This window comes from Mobula birostris, chromosome 3, assembly GCF_030028105.1.
Source record: "Mobula birostris isolate sMobBir1 chromosome 3, sMobBir1.hap1, whole genome shotgun sequence".
Taxonomy (NCBI): Eukaryota; Metazoa; Chordata; class Chondrichthyes; order Myliobatiformes; family Myliobatidae; genus Mobula; species Mobula birostris.
Window position 1 is genome coordinate 145,296,576 of NC_092372.1, and position 27,019 is coordinate 145,323,594.

A 27,019-nucleotide genomic window follows, 5' to 3' on the forward strand; every position below is an offset into this window, starting at 1 on the left:
TTAGCAAAATTAAAAGGAACATAAAACAACTTTCAAATGAAATTTGCTACTTTTTGCCATCAGTGTTTCCCAGGCTCCTTCACAACTGAACCAGTATCACTCCTGTAAAAGACTTACGGCCAGACTGTTCAACACAAGATCCCAACAATCAACTGCTTTTGTTATCGGTTTGCAAAATAATATTGTGTAGGATGCAAGAACTTCTCCTCTTCTCCTTGAAGAATTACAAGGGAGTTTCCATGTTCACCGAGTGGACAGATTAGGCCTATGCAGAGGCAAGCGAAACCACAGCCTGGAAATTATAGTCGTCACAGCAATGTGGTGTGATCTTAATGTATGTAAAGGACAGGATTTAAACTGCAGAGTTGGCATTACAACTTGGAATGCACTTTAGCAAATGTCGCTGAAGAAGCGAGGCAAACATTCTTCCTGAAGGAAGTAAGATAATTATTTGAAAACGTATTAATAGCATTGTAAGCAAGCATACAATGTATTTGGAATTTATAGAAGACATACGTGGAGAATAATAATGAGCCTGGGTACACAGTCTTATAACTATTCTGCAACTTTCTAAAGCCACTGGATTTCATTAATTTCTTTATGGTTTCTAAAAATTTAAGCAATAAATGTTGGAAATTTCAGCGAGTTAGGCCACCTCTGTGGGAACAGAAACTGAGTCAATATTTCAGTGTGGAGAACCTTTTGCAGTTCTGCATTCCAGAATTTTCTATTTTTGCATTATGATTCCAGCATCTGCAACTTATTTTTCAGATGTTCGCTTCCTATAATTTTGATATGAATAAAGCCAACCAGAACCTTAGCTCACCAAAAAAGTTCAGTCAACACTTAAATAAAGAATTTGTAGAGTAGAGCAAAAGTAAGATAACACTGGAATCTACTAGGGATTGTATCCATTTGCACATAAGTTGGACTGAATTAACAATTTCAATAAATTCTATTGTGCTTTCCTCTCAAAATGTGATTAATTTCCAAACCCTCCAGCTTTTACAACTATAGCTATATTTATTCTGGTGACCAAATATGCACTTTATAAGTAGGAAGTTTGTGGGAGATTAAACTAATTTTTCTGTGTCATGAAAAGGAGTACCTGTTCCCAGAGAGAAAGGTTTCTTCAGTAAGTTAGGGACAAATCTTTATCTGCAATTGTAAACTGCATTTTTGAGGTTTACTACATTATTGAAACCTTTCATAAACAAAGGAAGTCTGAATCTAAGTTTCCTGTTTTTATTTCTTTCTATTATTTATCGTTTACCTGAAAAGAAGTTGTGTCAGTGTAAAAATAATGATGAAATACAGCACGTTTTCCATCCCTACCTGTGTCAAAATTTGTGTTAAGCACTCCCACAAAAGGTTTATCACAGAAATCCCATTACTACAGCAGGGTGATATCTCTATACCATATCAACCAGCTTCTCATGAGCAGTCAGTTAGTGCAATTTTGTGCTGTTGGTTATACTGGTTGAACAAATAAATCATTAAAAGAGGACAAGTGTTCATCAGTTTCTATATGCCTAACTGAGATGAACCCAAGTCTTAAAGCTGAAAGTGAGTGTTCTAACTTACTGTCATTCTGAACATCTACAACACAATAATGCTGAAAATGAGTGTTCTAACTTACTGTCATACTGAACATCTACAACACAATAATGCTGAAAATGTGTGTTCTAACTTACTGTCATACTGAACATCTACAACACAATAATGCCTTCGTTTAAGAACAGAGTCCTAGATTATTATCTTTCTCTTTCAGTACAACAGGCCTTAAACTCAATAGCAAAACTTACATATGTTGATATATTTCAATTAGTCATGACTGAAATGTGCTAATATTGATGCAATTAATGCTTCATAGTTAACGAACAACCGTGTGGTTTTTAAACTTCTGCTTTTTTCACTTCACCTTATGCTCTTCTGCTAGTAAACGCATACTACCTAAAATGGGCAAACACTACATCATTTTCTACACACATCTTGAAGAGACACATAGAACATCGTACACGTAACATAGACTAGTACAGCACATGACCAGTTCCCATAGCCCATGATGTGGTGCTGAACTATTGAACTGGTAGCTAAATGCCTATCTACACTAATCCTTTTTGCCTAGATATTGCTTACATCTCTCTATTCTTTGCACAGCCTTAAACATCTGTTATATTTACCTCTACTAACACTCCTGGTGGTGCATTTCAGACATTCCCAAAATCTCTGTGTAAAAAAAAACTTGCTCCACACATCACCTTTGAACTCTCTCACCACATTAAATGCATGTCCTCTAATATTAGACATTTAGACCCTGAAGAAAAAATACCAATTGTCTATCATTGCCATCTATGACACTCATAATTTTATACACTTCCATCAGGTCTCTCTTCAGCCTCCACAGCTCTGAAAGAAACAGGCCAGTTCTGTCTAATCTCTCTTTATAGCACATGATTATCCCCATTTCCTTTCTTAAATAACAGACCAACAATTGCTACTCGGTGTTGGTAGTAACAATATGCATTAAGTATAAAGAACAATATTGAGTAATCTAATGCGTGGCCCATCCTAATAAAGTGGATTCACATTATTCATGTGAATATGCTGCAGACAAAGTTCACAAAACCGGCAACTCAGAATGCACCACCATGTGAATCACAACCTTCTTGAACATTACATCAAAACTTATTTCCCAAACCAGTACTTAAATCCTATTAATATTTCACTAGCTTTTGTTGGAGTTAAAACAATTATATTCATTTATGTGGAACTCCACTCCCCTGCATTGGACCGAGAACTTACCATTCCCATCCTCTGCAAAACAACAAATTTCCCGACATATACCAGTGATATTAGAACAAATTCTGTTTCACGATCCTGCCACCAAACTGTTGAACTATGTTTCACCAGGTGAATGCTGCCAGTTATAGGTTTGCTAGTTCCTGCTTCAGTCTAGTATTAGGGTACTCCATCGTAATATAGAAAATCAATCCAGAGAAACATCTAATTAAGCTTATATCTAATTAATCACAGAGATAATTCACACTGCATAAGAGCTAAATGACAATGAAGTATATTGCTTAGAAACAAATCTTAATCTACACATTGGCACTAAAAATACAGCAGCATTTCATCTTAAAAGCAACCATGGAATGGCATACTTTTACTAAAGAAAGCCAAACAGTCAAAGGCTTTAACCTACAATATTTAAATATCTAACTTGAATGGTATACCTTTAGTGCTTGTGTACCAAACAGATCACATTTCAATACATAATTTAATAGTAATTAATCTTCAACAATAATGGATTTCCCAACAATTTTTTTCACTCAACTTATTTAAAACTTAAGCAACAATTTTTGTTGTCATGCATGTCTTCAGAATTATCAGTAAGTTCATAGAAAAGAAATTCCAGTTGATACATGGATCATTTAAATCTGCATAAGTATTGGCTTTTGTGGTCAATTAAATGGTACTAAGCTGTCCATGTGAATATTCTGCAGACACAATTCACAAAACTAATAACTCAGAATGAACCACCATCTGAATCATAAACATGACATAATATCAAAATGTGTTTCCCAAACCAGTACTTAAATCCATTAATATTCAAACATAGCCCTAGGCTAATGATACTCTCTTAAAAGACAGAAAAATATTCCAAGCCAATGTGCTTCAATGTTCTACGATGCCACATTGAAACACCATTTCAGAAACTACTTCTGACACAGTGGATCAGTTTATTGTGCTCTGAGGAGAAGACACCTCTCTTTTCATTGGCTTCAAAACATCTAAAACATTCGAAGAAGTAGTCATTTCTCAGCTGGTCATTGCTCTTGTGACAGATCCTTTCCCACTAACAATTATAGCCTACAATGCACAATTTTCATTTTTGGAGGAACAGGTGAATAAGAGTTTGTCCATTTTCTTCTGGGAAGAGGGCATGGGTCTTCAACCCTATTGCTTTGCTCTGACCAAAATGGCTTTGAAATTGAAAGGCAAATATATTTAGTGCTTAAGCACTCAGTACTCATATTGATCTTACCTTCACCTTTAAAAATGCATAATCTACATCATAGTTAATAGCAAATATAAAGAACCATTCAGGTGTGGCATCCCCAGGATAACTAGTTGTGAGTGTGAAAAATAAGACTGTTAATACAACAAATCCAAAATAAAAATTGGTGTAAGTGCATAGTGTCTGAAAGGAAAAGATCTGTTGAACAGTATTGTCAGAACTATTCATCAAAATTGCTGATAACTCCCACTCTACAGATTAACACAGGATTCAACAAGCTGCTGATTAATCTATGATGAGTTTATAACATATTTTGTTTTGAACATCCCTTCATTTGAACAAGTTGCTGTACACAAAACACGCCAACGGGTACAGACGTTGTCTCATGAAGCAACTGCACAAACAAAAGAAGAATGCAATCAATTGCATCTATTTTTGTCTACATACAGCTTACCTGAGACTGATTGATAGCAGTGTGATTGCCGTGGAGTGGAGACTGACGTTCCTTGTCCTTATTGTGCCGGCTGCTTTGTTTACTGCGCTGGAGCTGATGCCTCAGTTTGGCAATCTGCTGTAAAGAATACAAAGAGAAAGCACAAAATAAAAATCTCTGAAAATACTCCATTATCACAAATATCGACAATAAGATAAAATGTGGAGAGCACAGACCATACAGGAGGAAGATTATTCTCTTTCGCACACTGGTTGAGCACCCAAGTTGGAGTGGTCTTTCATTGATTCTATTATGGTTATTATTCTATTCTGGATTTATTGAGTATGCCAAAAAGGAAGTGAATCTCAGGGTTGTATATGATGATATTTATTTGGATGAAATCACTGACCCCATGGACATACAGGTTTCCCCCGCCATCCGAAGGTAGAGCGTTCCTATGAAATGGTTCGTAAGCCAGAATGTCGTAAAGTGAAGAAGCAATTTTACCATTTACTTATATGGGAAAATTTTGTGAGCGTTCACAGACCCAGAAATAACCTACCAAATCATGCCAAATAACACATAAAACCTAAAATAACAGTAACATATAGTAAAAGCAGGAATGATATGATAAATACACAGCTTATATGAAGTAGAAATACTTTTCCACAATCATTGCCTGAACTGTTTTCCGTAGCGAAAATCTCACACAAGCGCCGTCAGCAAAAACAAGGCGCAAGTGCTCTCCAGTAACCTTTAAGCTATGAAGCTGCCAAATCATACCAAATAACATGTAAAAATACACAGCCGATATAAAGAAGAAATAATGTATGTACAGTGTAGTATCACTTACTGGAATTGGGAAAGCGCGGAGCACACTGATGATGGTGTATTCGACTTGTCGGAGTTTGGGTGGTGCAGTGGCCCCCAGCCTCCGGGCAGCGACCCGATACATTGCCGCGAAGCACGCAGGGGTCCAGCAGTAGCTGGGAGACACACAGCACATCTTTCAGAAAAGAGCCGAAATAAACAAGCTAATTAATTAGGTGCCGCCCGACACGTAATTGTCGGCCCAGATCAGAGCCGATTGCCAATTGCATCGCTTCTGATCTGGGCTGACAATTACTTATTAGGCAGCACCTAATTAATTATCATGCTTATTTTGGCTTTTTTCTTAAAGATGTGCTGTGTGCCTCCCAGCTACTGCTGCATTCTCTGCGAATTAGTATCCGTCCGCGGCCTGGGGGTTAGGGTGGTGGGACACTGGGGTGTCATCTCATCGTCGATCAGGGCAGAAAGGTCATCTTCTCCTATGACTGCCCGCCTCGATGTCGAAGGCCAAGGTTCATCGTCTGTTGTGGCAGGCTCGCTTGACTGCTGAGCCTCACGTGTTTTTGTAAGGACTCAAACCACCCTGCAAATATCCCCTAAACCTACGTACCCTTTAAAAATTAAAGTCGTACTTTATCATTACTCATTCGGTTTCGATTGTTACCCTTTCCTCTTCCAATTGCATCAGCTTTTCATCTATCAGTTCTTGGTCATGGGATGCCAAAACCTCTTCAACATCATCTCCGTCAACTTCCACAAGCCAAACTCACTTTGTCCTTACTTCGTTCACCACGATCAAAATGCTTAATTATGTCTAGTTTTACGGTAAGTGTAACACCCTTACGAGCTCTTTCAGGCTTTTCTGATACCTTAGAACTCATCTTGCAAACGGCTGCTCACAGGCACATGTTTAAGCAATGCCGGCGAGAATGCAGTTCCAAATCCGGGGCAGAGCGGCTGCTCGGGGCGTGCGGCGCGCTGCCTTTTATCGTGCGCTGATTTTTTTCGCGCGCTAATTTTTTCGCGCACTGATTTTTTCGTAACAGTAAAAACACCTTCTGTTAGCGAAAACAGGGTACTAATGTAGGTCTTTCGTAACAGTGAGGTTTCATAAAGCGAACGTTCGAAAAGCGGGGGACACCTGTACTCGTCTCTATAAACTGGGTATAAGCCTCTATTAGGCAGATACCCGATTTGACCAGAATGGATCAGAACCCTCTCTTTAGTAGAATTATCCCACTTACCTGAATGGACTCATCTGGATGCCACAGATTCAGTGTCACAGAGAGAGATACAGAACAGAAACAGGCCATCCAGTCCATCGAATCCAAACTGACTACCAACCACCCACCTACACCATTTTACTTTGTCAAATTCCCTCTCGGATTCTACCCTGTGCCTATGTGAGTTACAATAACCAATTAACCTACCAACCTGCACATCTTTGCAATTTAGCAGGATACTGGAGGATGCAGTCACCATCTCCATACAGATGTCTGAACTCAATCTGGGTCGCTGGCTCAGTGAGAAACCCCTCCACTAGCTGTATTATCGCATTGCCCAAATCCCAAGTGCATGCAAGGAAACTTATGAATAATCTGATTCTTTATTACTTTTTCCATTATTATGCTCTATTCACCAGAAGTTTGCCCATTCACACCTAGCTATATCCCTTTGTGGTCTCTTTGTGTATCTTCACAACTAACTTACATCATAAGTGAATTGAGCAATACACCACAGGTGCATTTCTCCACATTGTTAACATACTGAAACCTGTAAAAGATTGAGGTCTCAGCATCAAACCCTATGGCAATCACTCACTATTACATTTTATCAGACAATTTATACCCACTTTTTGTATTCTGTTAACCAACCAATCTACAATCCAACAAGTGATCTCATACATCATGAGCTTTTATTTTTGCAACAACTTTTGATGTGTGCTTCATTAAAATGCCTTCTTGAAATCCAGTTATAGTGTATCAACTGATATTCTTTTATTCTTAACACATGCTACATCTGCAAAGAACTCCAATAAATTGGTCAATACTATTGCCAGCCAATTTTGCTAATTTTAGAATCTTCAGTTGCTAAGTACCAGGTTTACTGGACATCAACTACTTAAGCTAATTCCTCCTATGAGATCTTCAGCAATGTTCTGAGCCCAGAAGGGAAGACTTCCTACCCATTTACAATAATCAGGATCAAAACAGTTTATTGAACCATCTTTTCGCTTCGACCATAACCTTTTATAAATTTCCTTCACAGCTTTAGGTAGCTGAGTGAAGGCCCTTTTTTCTGAGACTCCCAAATTATGAAGGGTCTGTTTGAATACTTCAAGAATTCCACAAACAATGTGATGAAATTTGCATTGATTTCAGACAGTAAAGACTAGAGCACTTCAGTTACTATGTCCCTGATCATACTATGTCCTGTCTGAAGTTGTTGTCTGGAAGATCCCTGGTGACTGAATTAACAGTAAGGGCATTTGTGGATCAATGTTTATTGGTTTACCATTAAGCCTTGCCTTAGCTCACGTACTCAGTTCCTACAATAGTCAGACTGTCTTTTTTTGTTTAGACTTCTGATAGAACACTGAACACCCACTAAACAGTTCATTACGCGTAAAGAATGCAATTCCCTGATGTGCAGGCCTTACTTGGATGTGGAAATAACTGACGATTGTAGACTGTATAATTAGTTTATACAAAAAGGTACAGTAGATGAATTATGTTCAAAATAAAATAAGGTAACTTTTAAATAAAAATGGAATTTGCTTTAATTACTCAGCAGATCAGGTAGCATGTGTGAAGAGAGAGGAAAACAACTAGAGTTTCAGGCCAATATCCTAAAAATAAAGGCCAGATTTTAAATGTTTTAAACTGCGGGGAGGTGCAGTAAGAACTAAAGGGAAGAGCTGTGGTAAAATAGAGGGGAAGATGGATTTAATGACTCAAATAGCAGTGGAGAAAGTTGAAAAAAAAACAGTCAATGCCAATGAATAACCAAGTTGATGTCTGCGGCAAGCCTAAAAGGGGGAACCAAATGGAAGTTCCTAAGATGAGAGAAAAATCATACAATATGTGTGCTTTCTCCTAAGCACTGGTGACCACATCCTGCACACCAAATGCAGTACAATAAACTGGAACTAAATTGTTGCATCATTTGGAGAAAATTGGTGCCTGTATGCAGAAAGACAGAAAGTAAAAGGGGCTGATGTTGCACCTTCTGCAGTTGGATGGGAAGGTGCTGTGAGAAGAGCAGTGGTGTTGGTGGAAAGGCAAAAGGACCAGAGCGTCAGAACAGTACTTTTAGAATGCCTGAAGCAAAAGGGGAGGAAAGATGCATTGGGCACCCAAAATTACAAAGAATGAACTGTTAAGCACTGAGTTTGCAGAGGTAGAAGATGAAAACAAATAGAATCTTCTCCTTGCTGTATGAAGAAGTGGAGAAATTAACAGCAGAAGTGCATGAAATGAACTTACACTGTTGAGGAGCCTGTCAGTCATGGTGGTAAGGAAAGCACAATTATCAAGCAAGAAGAGATGTTTGAAATTCTGGTTTGGGAGATTTTGCTATTAGAACAAGATGGTGAAGACAGAGAAACTGTGAGATTGGAACAGAGGTCTTTCAGGATAGGAAGCCTGACTGGTGCTGCGTCCTGATGTCATGCAGAACACTTATGTTTCCTCACTTCTGTTGCTAATTTCCAGCCAGCTTTCAATTTCAAATGGTCCATCTCTGACCCCTTGCTTGACTTTTCTCCATTTCAAGGGCTAGTTTAGTGATCAGTATCCACTGTGAGCTCAGAGACTCTCACTGCTCACCACATTATAATTCAAAGTCAAATACATTTCACTTTGTATTCATCAACATTAGAACTGTTTTAGTTTACTGCAGAGGGAGCCATTTGGACCTGCATCTCTACCTGCTATTAGTTAAAAACGCAAACACGAGGAAATCTGTAGATGCTGGAATTTCAAGCAACACACGTAAGAGTTGTTGGACGCAGCAGTTTTTTACTAACTCTTACTTAAGAGTAAGAATCTTCTTTCAGTTAGTCCTGACGAAGGGTCTCAGCCCGAAATGTCGACTGTATCTCTTCCTAGAGATGCTGCCTGGCCTGCTGTGTTCAACAGCAACTTTTATGTGTGTTGCCTGCTATTAGTTATCTGGTTCTACTGTGAACAATCTATGAATCCACCATTAAAGAAAAATGACATTGAGCTACTGGTCTTAGCAAGAAGAGGACATGCTGGGATGGATTTGATGAATTCATGCTGCAAGAAACCATATCACAGACACAAATTGAAGTCATGTTTCAGGAAAAATAAGCCACCAAGAAGAATGTCTCAAGAGACCACAGATGCTAGAATCTGGAGCAACAAAATCTGCTAGAAGAACTAGTGGAAAAAAAATCAGCATCTATGAAAGGAAAGGAACTGTCAACATTTTGGGTCAAAAGGTTGACAAATTTCTTTCCCACTATAGAAAGGGCTTGGCCAGCTGAGTTCTTGCAGCAGATTGTTTTTCGCTCAAGACAACAGCCTCCTACAAAATCCTATTCAATCATGAACCATGGGTTTTTGAAAACAACAACCATATTATTAAGTCTTAACTTTCTACTCCTCCCAACCTTTATAGCAAACAAATGTACAATTCTATGGCTAGAGGTCAGGCACCCATGCTCCAGCAATAAAGGCAGGAGATACAAGTATCACCAATCCTTCATCCACACTTTCAGAAAAGTGCTTGGTTTCTACTCTACAACCATTCACATCAGAATAGTTGAAATGACAAACTGGTGTTTACGGAAGTCAAAAGAATATGGTGCCTGAAATTGCTATGACACGATTTAGCATAGGATCATTAATGCCTGAATGGGTACAGAGAAAATAGCTCACAAGCAAAATTTAGACTAATTTTCAAGGGACTTGGTGTAATTATTGCTCCAAGTCTTTAAGTATACCAGCTCTTAACAATACTTAATGTAAAATACTGCTGTATGGCTTGCATAAAGGAGGAGGATAGATTACCTATAAGATACAGAAGTAGCCAAGTATAATGCATCTAATTTAATCACCAGGATTTAAAATACAACATCCATGCCCCAATGGACACTCAATTGTTTCAATTTAATCAAAATTTAATGAGATATTTTTGAGCAGATGCCATTTCAGAACCACCACAAAGAAATTAAAAATACATTTCAGTGGGATGCAGTGGTATTGTGGGGACAGAGTGAGGGTGAGGTTAGTTGTATGAGTTGAGACAGCAAAGTCACGGAGTCAAACATCCGTTGCTCAACACAGAATCCAGCAGCATTTGGGAACTCAAATCACTACCTTAATGATCCGTCAAATGCTTAATCCCATCCTGACGGCACGAACGTCGATTTCTCTAACTTCCAGTAATTTCTCCCCCCCCCCCCCCCTTTTGCTATTCCCCTTTCTGGTTCCTTCCTTACCCTTGCCCTTCTCCTCACCTTCCTCTGATGCCCCTCCTCCTTACCTTTCTTCCTTGGTCCACTGTGCTCTCCTATCAGATTTCTTCTTCTTACCCCTTCTACCTATCACCTCCCAGCTTCTTACTTCATCCCACCTCCCTATGCTCCCTCCCACCTGGTTTCACTTATCACCTGCCAGCTTGTACTCCTTCCCCACCACCTTCATCCCTCTCCTAATGAAGGGTCTCAGCCTGAAATGCTGACTGCTTATTCCTCTCCATAGTTGCTGCCTGACCTGCTGAGTTCCTCTATCACTGTGTATGTTGCTTAAGATTTCCAGCATCTGCAGAATACCTTGTGCTTACAAAATGCTGAGTACCTGAGTTTACAAGATCAAGGTCACATGGGCAGTAGTGTGTGGATGCCCCAAACAGCACCTGGCAAGAAACAAAAGTTTACTTGGATTCTGATCCTCATCGACCTTAACTGTCTCCAGTGAATGAGAAAGATCATGTTCCAATGATAACGCAGAGATGGGAAACAAATTTGCCCACATCCTTTGTACCATAGGCAAGTAGTGCAAATCACTGGAAAGAATGGGAACTCTCTCATTTGATCAACTAGGAGGATAAGGGACCTAAGAAAACCTAGACTTCTGAGCACCTAGGTTTACAACTTCAACCAATTCCTGGAAGAATGCTATAAACTGATCAACAAATCAGCACTAGATTGCACATCAATTTCTCTGTTATAGAAGTGATTTAAAGACACTAGTTTGATGGTATTACTCTGCAGCAGGAAATAGACAGTCCAAATGATACAGAATAAAAAATAGTCCTTTCAATACACCATGTCCACACCTACCTTTTTGCCCATGTTATGATGAGTCAAAAGCAACCAATGCCTATTGGTCAGCTGTCAACCAATCCCAGGCTGAAATTTCTCTGATTGGCCACTGTCCCTGACAACGTCTCAGACGTTTTTTCATGACACTTAAATAGTTGTGCTCTGATTGCATTGTTGATTTTGGCTGTGTGGTTTGATGAATAAAGGTTTATTACATGTTCCAGCTTTGTTCTATCTCCAGGCTCAGGGTCTCATTCAGCACTTATAGCCGAGCAAGCATAACAATTGGTGACAACATGAATTTATCTGGTCACTGATGAAATACACTGTAAAACCATACTAAGCCCAGTGGCAAAGCAGGAAGTGAGATTGATTGCTATGCAAATGCAGTATCAAGAGGCAAAAACAAGAAAAATTGAAAATGTTCAGTAAGTTCAATAAAACATCCTTGAATCTTTCCTAAATAAAGAACATCGAACATAACAACACGTAAGGAGCTGTTTTCCTTCCTCCATCTGCTTTTCAGGGTAAAGGTGGCTCCTTCAATTTTCCAACAGCTTATGGCACTGTGCTGAATAGTATTAATGGTGTTATGCTAACCTCAACAACATCATTGTGATGGGCACAGATCAGACCAAATTATGCCAACACCTGGACCTTGTTTGAAATGACTACAAGATTTTGGATTGCAACTTTAGGTAGAAAAATGCAGCCTCCTGATGTATTCCATCAAGTATCTGGGATTCATCATAGATGAGCATGGTCGTAACCTAGATCCTAAAAGCAACACCACTGTCTTAAAGATACCTCCACCAGCAGATATCAGCACTTTACGATCATTTTTGGGTGTGATCAGTTATTAGTCAGCATTCCTCCCAGCAATCCACTGGCTAAAAGAGGCACTGAATGCTCTGCTGAATAATCATGCCATATGGAAATGGTCCAAACAATGCCAAGAGGCTTTTGATTAGGTAGAGAAAATGCTGTCATCTGATCTACTCTTGATGCATTTCAACGCAGAGCTGCCAATTGTTGTCACAATAGATACATCCAGCTATGAGGTGGGTGCTGTCATGTCTCATATCTTCCCTGATGGTTCCAAAAAAGCTGTCATGTATGCAGTCAGATCACTGACTGCAGCAGAAAGGAACTATGGGCAAATGGAGACGGAAGCCTTGGGAATCATCTCTGCTGTGTTGTGAAGAAATTCCACAAGATGTCACCTGGCAGACGCTTCACTCTCTTTACTGATCACAAACCATTGTTGTTCATCTTTGGGTCTAAGAGAGGCACCCTGGTATATATAGCTAACCTTCTACAAAACAATGTTATTAGCCTGTGACTTTGAAATTAAGTACATGTCAACTCATGACCTTGGTCAGGCAGATAACCCTCTGCAGACTTATTAATCAGCAGTTTACAGAAGTCAAAGCTACGATTTCAGTTGATTGCGAAGTCCACCGGGTTGTATTGCATGTTGCTGAAGGTCTTCCAGTCATGGTCGATAAGATCAAAACAGGAAGAGCAGCAGATCCTCTTCTTCAGCGTATCTCCAGACACCTCACTGATTGATGGCCAGTCAAAGTTGAGGAAGATGCTGTACCCTTATTCCGATGTCATACATCATTCTCAACTGTGAACTCCTGCCTAGTTTTTGGAGAGAGAATAGTCATTCCACAAACACCTCAACCAGAAATACTGAAACAATTCCACCGTGGGCACACAGGGATCAATCCAATGAAAGCCCTAGCGAGAAGCATTGTGTTCTGGCTGGGCACAGACAAAGACATCACACCCACATGCAAGCAGTGTAACTCAGTGCTCTGTGGCAGCAAAGAACCCAAGTAAAGTCGATTCACAACCACGGCCTCAGGATATCAGACCTTGGAGTCGAGCACATATTGTCTTGGCTGGCCCAATCAACAGATGTACCTACCTTGCCAGGGTTGACATCTATTCCAAATAGCCAGAAGTATTATCTAAGAAGTCAATACTGACTGAGGCTATCATTGAACAGCTGCTGCAGATCTTTAGCCACCTTCGGATGCCAGAAATGCTTAATTCTGACAACAGCACACAGTTCAGTGGTCGGCAATCTGCAGACATCCCACCCTGCAAAAACTCATTTCAGGGAGGTAGCACCATCAATTTGCGGGAGACTTCTGGGAGAGGTGGGATATTTGCAATAGAGTAGCTCCTTAGCAGCCAGCCAGCTAGTTTAAATAATGTTAGCTGTGCTAATGAACGAATGACACCTGTTAAACTCACCTCAACATGTCTTTTACCGTCTTAACCCACCATGGGCAATAGAAAAGTCACTGTTGCAAACAGCGCAGTGAGCAACAGTGTCATTATTTTTGACCCCTATTAGGCAGGGGTACACTTTAGGGTAGTCTGGGGTGACGTACACTTTATATTTTCTTTTTTTGGAACACTCTCCCATGGCGTGCTCTTGCTCTCTCTCTCTCTCGTGGTCGCTCTCGCGCTTTCTATTTTGCTTTCTCTCTCGCTTGCTTGCTCTCACACTCTCTCTCTCTCTCTCTCTCTCGCTCTCAAAAAAACTGATTTCTGTGATATTGTATATAACTTGCGGGCATCAGGAAGCCACTATTCATATGCGGAGACTCCCGGAAGTTCCGGGAAAGGTGGGATATCTGGCAAACTGCTGCAATCTACCAGATCCACATCCACTCACCTCCCCCCTCCCCCCCCCGTGTCATCCACAGTCCACCAACCAAGCAGAGAGGTTTGTGGATGCCTTCAAGTGGTCATTTGTGAAATCAAAAGAGGAAGGAGCATCGGTCAAGGCTCTGTAAGGAAAGAGTTAATTATGATTCCTTCTTGGTACATGCCAAAATAAAATGGAAATTCAAAGACAAAATGGTGTCCGTTTGGAACATTGTAATGGGCTGGAGATATGCATGAGTGCACATCCCCTAGATTAGAAAATGAATTATGTTTTCCTCCTTACAGACCTATAATCTCTGTTTTCCAGAATTGTATGTCTGGGCTGAAGGTCGTAAGAGATAAAGGGGTGCAGCTGGTAACACCAAGGGATGGAAAAGTACTGGGGTGTATTTATATTAAGCTTTAAAGGAATTGTGAAGGGTTTTAAAAGAAAAAAGGGGGGGCACTTTCTTTGGGAGAGTTTTGGTCTTAGGCTAGGTCAAACCACTATGAATGCTAAGAAGATAGGGACAATTAAGACCATAAGAAGTCGGAGAAGAATTAGGCCATTCAGCCCTGACTCATCAGAAACCTATCAACCTCTGCTTCAAATATAATAAGACCATAAGTACATTGAGAGAGCTAGACAAAGAGAGAGAAAGACAGAGAGACACACATGAGTTTTGTTGTATCTGTGGCTCCCCTCCGACATTGCAGAGATCAGCTTGTTTATTGGGTGATAACTCAGAGGGGCAAAGTGAAGTTATGTTGGCACTAAACAGCGACCCCTTTGCTTGCATCTTCGGAAACAGCTCGATTTCTATCTTTGTTATTTTTTTTTCCCCTTTTCAAGGTTCTTTTGAAGACTCTGACCTGGAGTTGCACTCTGACTTCGGTTCTTTGCAGGAATGGGACCCGCTCTCAGGGCCTCATGACCAGCCACTTTTTGATAACCCAAGGATGCAGCCTTGAAGACAAGCGTGCCTTCAGGGTGCTGGGTTTTCGTGGCTCTGGAGACGTGCTGATTCCCTGATTGAGGTGTTAGGGAGAACATGCAACACTGGGAGCAGTGGGTCAGCTGCCGGGGGTTGTGTGTCCAGAGAGGTGTACCTTGCTGTGCCTGACTCCCTGGGCGCAGAGCTCTGAAAAAGCAATGCAACAGACTTTTAACATCATAAACCAGCCAGTTGTTTGTTATGTCTCCCCTCTCGCTGTGAAACGGGAACAGAGACTGAGATACTGACTGTGGTATGTCGAGTTACCAGGCAAACAATTAGTCCTTGGGTACTACAAGTCTGTGTCTTTATTGATGCTTGCTGCACACAAGGGCTCGGTGGAAGATGCTGATGCTTTTTGGTGATGGTGGTGTGTATGGGAGGGTGGGAGCTGGGGGTGGCTTTGGGGCTCTAACATTTAACTGTCATTCATTCTTTGGATACTTCTCTGTTTCCGTGGATGTCTGCAGAAAAAAAAAGAATTTCAGGATGTATATTGTACACACTTCATTGACATTAAATGTAGCTATTGATCTATTAATAAGCATTGTTTTGATTTCTGTACTGCTACAAATGCAAACTTTTGCTTTTCTTTCTGTATTGCATTTGTGCATTCTTATTAAGTTTTGTGTGACTTTAAACACATCATCTCTTTTTGTGAATGCAAATGTGAGTACCCTGAGCAGAACGAGGAAAGAACACCTAATGAATCGTAAAATAATTTTTGTTACAATTGATATAGTCGGCAGGATTGTGTTGCAAACAACAGGATGAACCTGAGGATAAGACTGGGGTTAAAATACCAGGGTGGATGGACAACACCTTTGGTTTTGTGGTAGTGGCCAACATATTGTCTGATGTTGCCCACCTTTATGTTGGAGAGCTGAGATGAAGAGCAGTAGAGGTAATGTCCTGGGCAAGTTGAAAGAAAGCATGGGAAGATTTAAAATAACGCAGGTAGTGTCTCATGCCCTGTTAAAGGTAGGAGTGGGTAAAGCAAGGATTGGTAATATTCGTACAGGAGCCAAGTATGCCTTATGAAAGCATCATTGTGATAATAAGAGAATTAAACCTGGTGCCCGGCCCTTGGAAGGAGAACTTATCACTCGGCTTAAAGTGCAAAAAATGACAGAGACAGCGATGGACATCAGGGGCACAAGGGTCAATTTGGGGCAGCCCTGCCCCCAAACTCTCACATAGGGGAGGAGGCAGGTCTCCGAGCAATCAGAATTATGAAGCCTCTTCATCTGGGGGACCTGAGACCTCGCGTAACTATTACTTTGTAGTGGGGGTGGGTGGGAAAAAAGAAAGGGTTAATGCTTTATTGTACATGGGTGCCAAACACTTCGCCGCTGCCCCAGACATAGTAACCTTAGTGGAAAGAATGTCACAGGAAGACAAGAAACGGTATGCTGCAATAGATCTGACCAACCCACTCTTTTCCATTCCCGTCGCCAGGAACGCAGGATCAGTTTGCCTTTACACAGGAAGGCAGACAGTGCACTTTTATCTGATTGCCTCAGGAGTATGTGAATAGCCCTACCCTGTGCCATTGACTGACAGCGCAAGACCGCAATGCCTGTACTCTTTCGCCTGGTACTGATGACATCATGCTTACAGGATCCACCGAGAAGGAGATAGCTGAAGCCCTGGATGTGCTGATAAACCATGGGTGGCGTAGGCCCTCCATTCATCAGGGCTGATTGTGGATATTGCGTCCCAGTTGCCTATGCAAGCCAGTACACATACCAGGGTAGAACGATATTGAGAGGAAGCTGTTGCCCATGAAGCAGGCTCCCCCTCTCCATGCAGCTGATGAATCTAAAGGAATGGCAGAGACCGATACAACTTTTGAGTGGGGTTCATTTACCTGATTGCTCTTTGAACTACAGGTATCCGTACATCAGAATACCGCTGTATGGAGATTATGCAAAGACCGAATGGGGTGAATAGTTCCCTAGGGTTCTGGTACTGCATTCTGCCAGATACAGCTGAGCGATATATAGTACACCCTTTGAAAGATTACCACTAGCCTGCTGCTTGGTGTTGGTGGAGATGGAAGCCTCCACTCTGTTTTAAAAAAAAATACCCCCATCACGCAAAAAGGATTCTGACTATCTACCGTATTAATCCATTCCTGTCTTTCCTGCATTCCAGGGAAAACAACCCAAAGCTATCCAGTATCTCCCTAAAACTAAAGTCCTCCAATTCAGACAACCTCCTGGTAAATCTCTGCACTCTCTCCAGTACGATCATATCCTTCCTAGAACTGCACTCAGCATTCCAAATGCAATCGAAGCAGTTGTAGCATAACTTTCCAACTTCTACTTACTAAGTGATAACCTGTGATACAACTTGCAAGGCCCCAACCTGCCTATCCCTTTGCCTCCACAGACTCTGCCTGACCAGAGCTCCTTCTAGCAGTTTGTTTTATTTTCACCCTAAGTTTATCCAAGCTCTCCTCATGGCTAATACTCTCTATTCTAGGCAACATCCTGGCGAACCTCTTCTGTACCCTCTCCAAAGCCTCTACATCATTCCAGTAATGCAACAGCCAGCATTGCACAAACTGAAGTTTACACAACTGTCATATAATTTTCCAACTCATTGCCCAGGCTGATAAAGACAAGAATGCTTAGCAGCTCCTTTCCCACCTAGTCAACTTCCTTCCTTCATATTCTCTCCATTGTGTTGGCTTCGTTTTCATTCTAATTTCGTTCAGTTCTGTTGACGGATCATTGACCCAAAATGCTGACTCTTTCTCCAAGCCATGAGGGCTGGCTGGCCTGCTGGCTGTTGGATTTTGTTTCATTCGATAATGAATGAAGCCTGCGTTACAGGCACACTGCACCGTAATGGATTAATACACTCCTGCAAGTGCTAAGGAACTTTTAAGCAATATTATTTTCAAGATCACCCTAATTTCAATCTAAGAGATTCAAATTAAGATCATCTGAAACAAATACAAAAAGCAAGTTGCAGAAAAAGGACGATGGGAGGGAACACAACAAAGCAGAAATGAAACCTGTCCACGAATATAATACATGTCATTGACGGGCAGCGTTTTGGAAACATAGCCTGAAGGACATGGAGAGACTAAAGATGGCAGAGCACATCCCATCTCATTTCCCCAATTTAGTCAGTATTTCTACTTGTGTTGATCTATTTACAATGATTTTCAATTAGATGTTTGAAACTAACAACTGTGAAAAACAGTGACATTGACTAAGATCCTTGTTCTTGCATTCAAAACACCTCAAAGCCTTACCTTAATTTGCATTTTGTACAGGTGCCAGTTAATTTCTGAGAGACAGATAGTTCTTTTGTAATCTTTCTGTGGTTACCCCCATCGACATACAGTATCTTCCAAAGTTCTCTCCAAGCATTGTTTTGCCTTTACAATTTTTCCATTTGCATTTTCCTTCAACTGTCAACCCCTGTTTTTTACCCCTTCAAAAGGTCCTTCCAAAGATGTTGAAGGAAAATTTTACTGTATTTAAAAACATATTTCTACTTGACTTGCAAAGACCAGGGTCAGACAATAGAAACTTTCTACATCATTTAGTTCTGTTCCAGGCCAGTGAACACACAGTAAATATTATATATTAAAAACAATTACCCAGGTGCACTCTTAAAAAAACGGCTGTAGCCGTAGCACTGTTATTCAGCTCTATTGGAGAGAATCTGAATTTGATCAACACTTAACAATTTAATAACTAAACCTGGCAACTTAGAAACTTAGCTTTTTCCTGCTTTTCTCTCCACCAAATGCTGCACGGCCCAGAGAACTTGCACCATTTCTCACGAGCAGACAAAGGGCCACAGTTCTACTCTTGCTTTAATTGATTAAATAATTAACTTTCCCCTCGCTTCTGCAAATATTACTCTTGAAGTGTTTAGGCTTCTAATATTTTTCTTCCGATGGGTGATAGGAGTTTATAAAATGAGAGGCCTAGATAGGGTAGATGGTCAGAGTCCTTTTTCCAGGATGTAAAAATTAAATGCCAGAGGATATAGGTTGAAGGTGAGAGGGGGTGCTTAAAGCAGATTTACAAAGCCTGGAACGCAATGGAGAGGAATGGGTTGAAGCAGATATGACAGCGATCTTTCAGAAGCATTTAAACAAACACACAAACAGGCAAGAAATAGAATTTGGACCGATTTAAGATGGCACTGGTGAAGCACAGCAACAACTTGCTGGCAGCAAACAAAAATTCTAATTACTTTATTATTCACACTTTTTCTTGAAAACCGTCACTACAAATAATAGCCTGTAACTTCCCTTTCGAAGTTGAAATTTGAACTGCTTGTACAAACTGACATTTTTGCGGTGTGAACCGAAGTCTAGAGGGGTAGGATGATTGTGTTATGGCATGGAGGTGGCAGGGCTCAGGCACGAAAGTGGGGAACAAGCCAATGTTTGGCTGCTGGAGTGCACTTGGAGGTGATTCAAAGCAACAGACTGAGGTGAGGCCGAGTTGAGGCAGCGGGTCCTGGGCCCGAGAGCAAGAGCGCGGAACAAGCCAGTGTTTTGATTCATCTCAGTGCTGGACCAGAATGAAAAGGTATTGGAGCCAGAGGCGAGGGACGGGCTGGTGTTCAGCTCACTGCTCAGTGAGGTTTACCCATCTCGCCGCTGAACTGAGGCTGTGGCTTGCAACTAAAGGGTTCCTGGATCGGTTGTGACTGGCTTTGTGGTTGTGGACTCGCTTCCCTGAATTTCAATTCTGTATGTTATTTCCTTACTTTTATTCTTTGCACATTTTTTTTTTCTTTTGCACATTGGGTACATGACAGTCTTTTTTAATGGGTTCTATTGGGTTACTTTGTTTTGTAGCTGTCTGTAACTACATACTATTATAATAATTGTACTTTGAACTTCGAGCCATGTGCAGACTGATTGGCATCATGCTTGGCACAGACACTATGGACTATAGGGCCTGTTTCTGAGCTGCACTGTTCCATGCTCCATTAGGTACACCTGATCTCTTTTGACCCAGTGGCAACATCTATAAAGAAGTCTGTCAGACAAAAAAGGTGGAGAAAGGTGGCAATATGCAAGGACAGTGGGATAGACAGTGAACATTTTGTGGAGGTAATAATGACTGCAGAGTTGAAAATGGAGAGGAGGCCTGAGAAACAAAAACAATTCTGAAATCAGAGGAAATAACTTTATGAGATCAACAGCATACAAACAGGAGATGAGTTTCATAGATAGGTTTAACTTCACAAAAGGTGATGCTGAGGCTTTATAAGGCACTGGTGAAGCCACATCTTGAGTATTGTGAACAGTTCAGGGCTCCTCATCTAAGAAGAGATGTGCTGGCACTGGAGAGGGTTCAGAGGAGGATCACAAGGATGATTCCGGGAATTAAAGGTTTATCATACAAGGAACATTTGATAGCTCTGAGTCTGTACTTGCTGGAGTTTAGAAGAATGGGGGGGGGGGGGGGGAAATCTCATTGAAACATTTTGAATGTTGAAAGGCCTAGACAGTAGATGTGGAAAGGATGTCTCCCATTTCCCGTGGAGAGAATGCTCACTGCTGCCCTGATCCAGAAATATGATTATGAAGACACGTAGTCCCCTTTTATTGTCATTTAGTAATGCATGTATTAAGAAATGATACATTATTTGCTCCGGTGTGATATCACTAAAACACAGGACAAACCAAGACTGAAAAAACTGACAAAACTACATAATTATACATATAGTTACAACAGTGCAACAATACCATAACTTGATGAAGAAGTCCATGAGCACAGTAAAGTTCAAAGTTTCTCAAATGTCCCACATCTCACGCAGACGGGAGAAGGAAGGAAGAAAAACTCTCCCTGCCACGCCGACCACAATCCGACTCTGAGTCATCTGAAAACTTCGAGCTCTGATCAGCTCTCCGACACCGAGTACTGAGCGCCATCTCTGTCTGAGCAATTCGACCTCTTTCTCGGTTGTCAAAAGCAGGCAAGGCTGGGGATTTTGAGGCCTACCCTCCAAACGATTTCTGACCACACAGTAACGACAGCAGCGGACGGGTGTTTCAGAGATTTCTCCAGATGTTCCTCTGTGCTTTCACATCTGTCTCCATCAAATCAGAAATTGTCCACGGCCCCTATTTAACAGATACGACATCATTTTTCACCGGACAGCTGCGCACGTGCAGTGCGCTGCCATCTTCTCCTCATTCTATCATAAGACCATAGACCATAAGACATAGGAGCAGAATTAGGCCATTCGGCCCATCAAGTCTGCTCCACTATTCAATCATGGCTGATCCTTTTTTTTTAGCCCCTTCTCAGCCTCACTCACCAACCTTCTCTCCGTAACCTTTGATGCCATGTCCAATCAAGAACTGATCAAGCTCTGCCTTAAATACACCCAGTGACCTGGCCTCTGCAGCTGCACATGGCAACGAATTCCACAAGTTCACCACCTTCTGGCTAAAGAAATTTCTCTGCATCTCTGTTTTAAATAGATGCCCCCTCTACCCCTGAGGCTGTGCACTCTTATCCTAGACTCTCCCACCATGGGCAAGACCAAGGAGATGATTATTGACTTCAGGAGGAAGAAGCCCTAAGTCCATGAGCCACTCCTGATCAGGGATTGGAGGTGGAGAGGGTCAGCAACCCTAAATTCCTCAAAGTAATCATTTCAGGGGATCTGTCTTGAATCCATCACATAAGTGCATTGTGAAGCAAGCACGGCAGTGCCTCTACTTTTTTTTTTAAGAAGTTTGTAAAGATTCGGCATGTCATCTAAAACTTTGGCAAACTCGTATAGATGGTTGAAAATCCAAGTTGCTGATTCTATTTTTTTTTATTATTCTATTATGGATTTATTGAGTATGCCCATTAGAAAACAAATCTCAGGGTTGTATGTAGTGACATATATGTACTTTGATAATAAATTTACTTTAAACTTTAGATGTACAGCAGAGAATATATTGACTGGTTACATCACAGCTTGGGTTGGAAACACTAATGTCCTTGTACAGAAAAGCCTACAAAAAGTAGTGTATATTATCTCAGTCCATCATGGATAAAGCCCTCCCCACCACTGAGCATGTGGGACACCACGATAGCACAGCAGGTAGTGTGACACTATCATGGTGTCGAAGTTCAGGGTTTAATTCCGACATCATCTATAAGTCCTCCCTATGGAATACGTGGGTGTTCTTCGAGTGCTCCAGTTTCTTCCCACAGTTCAAAGACATACTGATGAGTAGGTTAACTGGTCATTGTAAATTGTCCCATGATTAGGCTAGAGTTGCTGAGCAGCATGGCTTGAAGGGCTGAAAGAGGCACTGTATCTCAATAAAATAAAATCTATACAGAGAGCTGTCACAGGAAGGTACAGGGGCCTCAAGACTCACACCACCAGATCCAGGAACAGTTGGTACCTCTCAGTTATCGGGCCCTTAAACCAGAGGGGATCCCTCTTCCCATTGCGACCATCAGGGAGAAGGCACAATTCAGGAACAGCTTCTTCCCCTTTACCCGCCCCATCACTAAACTGCTCCCACAGCCGATAGACTCACCTTAGCAGATTCTCAATCTCACTTTCTCAATATGTATTTATTTATTATTATTTCTTTTTTTATAATGTAATTTAATTGCTTTTTACATTGGTTGGTGTATGCCCTGTTGGGTGCAGTCTTTTATTGATTCTATTGTGTTTCTTGACTGCCCGCAGAAAAAGAATCTCTTGTATACGGTAACATATATGTACATCGATAATAAACTTACTTTGAACTTTAAAACCAGTTTTCTGTCAAAGCCATTCAAATCCAGGTCCCCACAATTAGGGAAGTGAAGACAAAGTATTTATATAAGAATAACTGTAGATGACAGGTCTACCTGAGAATGACCAAGGCAAAAATGCATTTACATTAAAAAAAAATTAGAACAGGTATTTAATATTTCAGTAGTATTTGAGTAATATTGTAAATATAATGTTTGGTTAAGTATTCTTGTTTGTTTAAGTAATTCCTTATGGGCTATATGTAAAAATAAGTGAATTTCATACGTCATGATGCTACCACGCGATACTTGTGCGCCCTGCTTAAAGTAAACACAAAGTTAGACTCACATTCCCAACTCCCTTGCTTTTCTTCCAATTAGTTTAATGTTTTGGAGTTATAAAACATTACACAGGACTGAAAACATATTTGGAAGTGTGATTCAGCAGATCAGAACAGGGCTTCAAAGGTATTTGAGAGAATGTGATTCAGGTCAGTAGCTATAAACACATGAGGAATAATAGATAAAAATCAAAAAGAAAACAGAGTAGATGCTGGGTATCTAAGGTCCAAAAGAAACAAAAATCATGGAGATAATCAGATCATGCATCAAGTGCAGAGAGAAAAACAGTTGTTTTAAGTTAATGTCCTTGAACTAAAGAAGCGAGAAATCAACTCTCTTTTAGATTACAGAGGGGGAAGAGTTGGAGCAGATGAATGAAATGTCTGCGATACATGTCTCGACTAGAAGGCATAGTTATAGGGCGAGGTTGGAGATCTAGAGAGAACTGAGAGATAATTTTTTTCACCTAGAGTGTGGTCGCAATCTGAAATGCACTATCCAAGGAGGTGGCAGAGGCAGGGACCCTCATAGTATTTAACAGCATCTGGACAAGCACTTGAATCCGCAAGACAGCGATGAATACGGAATGAGTGCTGGTAACAGATTAGTCTAGGTAGGCGCTTGGTCAGCACTGACAGTGGCACGAAGGGCCCAATTCTACACTGTGTGTTCCTGGAATGGGGTTCAAGTTGTCCACAAATTCTTCAGGCCCTCTAAGAGACTGTGTCTGATTCTAAGTGAGGAATGCAAACAGATAGAGATGAATGCCAGCAATAGTGAGAAAACGAAAACAATGCTGAAACTGTGAGACGCTGTTACTGGAAACCTCCATTAAAAGAAAATGGCTGGAAATGCTAACAACAGGAATTCTGCAGATGCTGGAAATTCGAGCAACACACACAAAAGTTGCTGGTGAACGCAGCAGGCCAGGCAGCATCTCTAGGAAGAGGTACAGTCGACGTTTCAGGCCGAGACCCTTCGTCAGGACTGACGTTTCAGGCCGAGACGCTCATCAGATCAGGCTGTGTACGTAGAGAGTGAAAACGTGACAACGTTGCATAAGAGACTTCAACAATTTCTAACAACTAGCATTCCCGTTTGAGTGAGAATCGGCTGTTCTGATGCAAAATCAATTTTTTCACAATCAGAATTAGGTTTATGATCACTGACATATCTCATGAAATTTGTTGTCTAGTGGCAGCAGAGACGTTGCAATACATTAAAATATTACTATAAGTTACAACAAGAAATAATAAAAAAGTAGAGCAAAAAGAGAGTAAAAGGTGAGGTAGTGTTCATGGGTTCATGGTATGTGCAGAAATCTGATGGTGGAGGGGAAGAAGCTGTTCCTAAAACCTGAGTGGGTGCCTTCAGGCTCCTGTACTTTCTTGCTGATGGTAGTAATGAGAAGAGGGCATGTCCCAGATGGTGAGGATCTTTAATGATGGATACCACCTCTTGATATTCTCGATGGTGGGGAGGATTGTACCCATGATAGAGATGGCTGAATCTATACTCCTCTGCAGGCCCTTACAATCCAGTGCAGTGGCCCCTCTATACCTGTTTGTGATACAGCCAAGCAGAATACTCTGCACTGTACATCTATAGACACACCAAGCCTCCTCAAACTCCTAATGAACTAGAGCAGCTCACATGCCTTCTTAGTGATTGCATCAATGTATTGGGCCCAAGATAAATTCTCAGAGATGTTAACACCCACGCCTTAAAACAGCTCATTCTTTCCCTTGATAACTCTTCAATGAGGACTGGCATCTGTTCTCTTGACTTCCCCTTCCTGAAATCCACAATCAGCTCCGTAGTCTAGGAGACATTGAGTGCAAGATTGTTATTGCAACACCACTCAACCAGCTGATCTATCTCACTCCTGTATGCCTTCTTGTTGCCAGGAGTGAGGTAGATTGGCTGGGCTAAGCACATGCCCTGAGGTGCTTAAAAGGAGCAGTAACCAAGCTTGCTGAAATTTTAGAAGTTACTTCTCTATTACTTACAGATTATAACTATAACTTTTGAATCCAGCAGATTAAATCACATAAGAAATTGATTAAATTCTCCAGCTGTCAGCCATTAAATCAGAGGATTCTATTCTAACTGTCCTTTCACGCTTGCTAGCAAGACCCAACTCTAAACATGATCAATGAGGCAGCCTGAGATTGTGGACTATGTGCTTAAGTAACACTCACATATACCTTGTTCTCAAAGGATAAATTCATCACAGAATGTGGTGGAGGGGAGGGTGGGGTGGGGGTTATGAATCAATTACTGATAGCATAGCAGTCAGCCTGTTCACCAGAGTCGACTGACGGTATGAAAACAATCCCAAACATGAAAAGATAAAATGACTATGGTATCAGTGTTAATTTAATGCAGATTCAAACTTCCCATTTTGAATTCTGATTACATTACTGCTTCTGAATAGTCCCATGCATTGCCAGTGGTATGCTTTTTCATAATTATTTTCCCCCCAAATGACCAGTTTATATAACCAGTTCAAATTAAATTTAGAAAATGCTCATTGATACAGCGTGTAAAGGTCCACGTCTGGCGTTCCAAAATGTTGTATTTCTTTAGCTCTAGTCCCTCTCCCATCTCAAAAATAAGCTTCCTATTCTTTTTAAAGAGAACCACATTCCAGTTGTGAAACAACTCAATTTTTTTCATCACAACTAAGTTTTGAGTAGGTATTTATTTATCTTTTACAACAGTCTGCAATCAGTTGCCTAGCTGCTTCCATGTACATAAGCCTGATTCCTACTCCCGCACTGGTGCTGATTATATATATCTGTCTCTCTCTCTCTCCCCTTGATCATCACTGTGGATAGCCACGAACATCCACTTCAATCCTACAGATATACAGGCAAACTTGACTGGACCACTTCTCATCTTCATTCCTCCAAGGACTCCATTTCATTCTTCCAGTTCATCTGTCTCCTCCACAGTTGCTCCATTGATGAAACTTTCCACACAGATGCCTATGAAATGTCTTCCCTTTTCCTGAATATTCGCCTCCTCTCCACCATGCCCTCAGCTTCATCAATTTTCCATCCCTCTGTTCTCACTCCCCTCCCTTCCTGAACAGAGCCCTACCCCTCTCTTTGCAATACAACTCCAAGATTCAACCATCATACCTACTATATCTTCCCCTCCACTGCCCTTTAGGGGATTATTTCCTTCACAATCCCATAATTTATCCTTCCAACCCATTATTATAACACTACTGAATGGTCATGGCCTTGTAACTTATTGCCTGCCTACACTGCACTTTTTGTAGCTGTAACACTTTATTCTGCAATCTGTTCTTGTCTTTTTCCCTTATGCTACCTCAACGTGATGAAATGATCTGTATGGATGATGTGCAAAACTAAGTTTTTCCTTCTACCTCAGTACATGTGAGAATAAAAAAAAAACTTACAATTCCCACCACACACCTGACCCCACCCCCCCCCATGGCATTCTCCCAAGCAGCTACAGGAAACCTGAAACCTGTTCTTTATCCTCTTCCCTTCGCAATCAGTCTGTTCACGTGAAACTACTGTACCACTGCTTCCAATCTAGTCTACTGCATTCAGTATTCACAATGTGGTCCCCTCTGCACTGGAGAAGCAATTTACAAATCATTTGTAAGTATTCCTCACATTTTCTTTCTTTTCTCTTTCAGATTTCCAACACCTGCAGTTTTTA

General features: G+C 41.0%; 1 protein-coding gene across 2 annotated transcripts in view; it reads right to left on the reverse strand.

Moving 5' to 3' along the window:
• The window catches only part of glcci1a (glucocorticoid induced 1a), a 238,014-nt gene that overhangs the window by 88,999 nt on the left and 121,996 nt on the right, over nucleotides 1-27,019 (reverse strand). For both annotated transcript variants that reach the window (XM_072253399.1, XM_072253398.1), the window contains one exon: nucleotides 4,476-4,592. In XM_072253399.1, coding sequence (XP_072109500.1) covers nucleotides 4,476-4,592 — 117 coding nt within the window. The remainder of the gene's footprint in view (nucleotides 1-4,475; nucleotides 4,593-27,019) is intronic.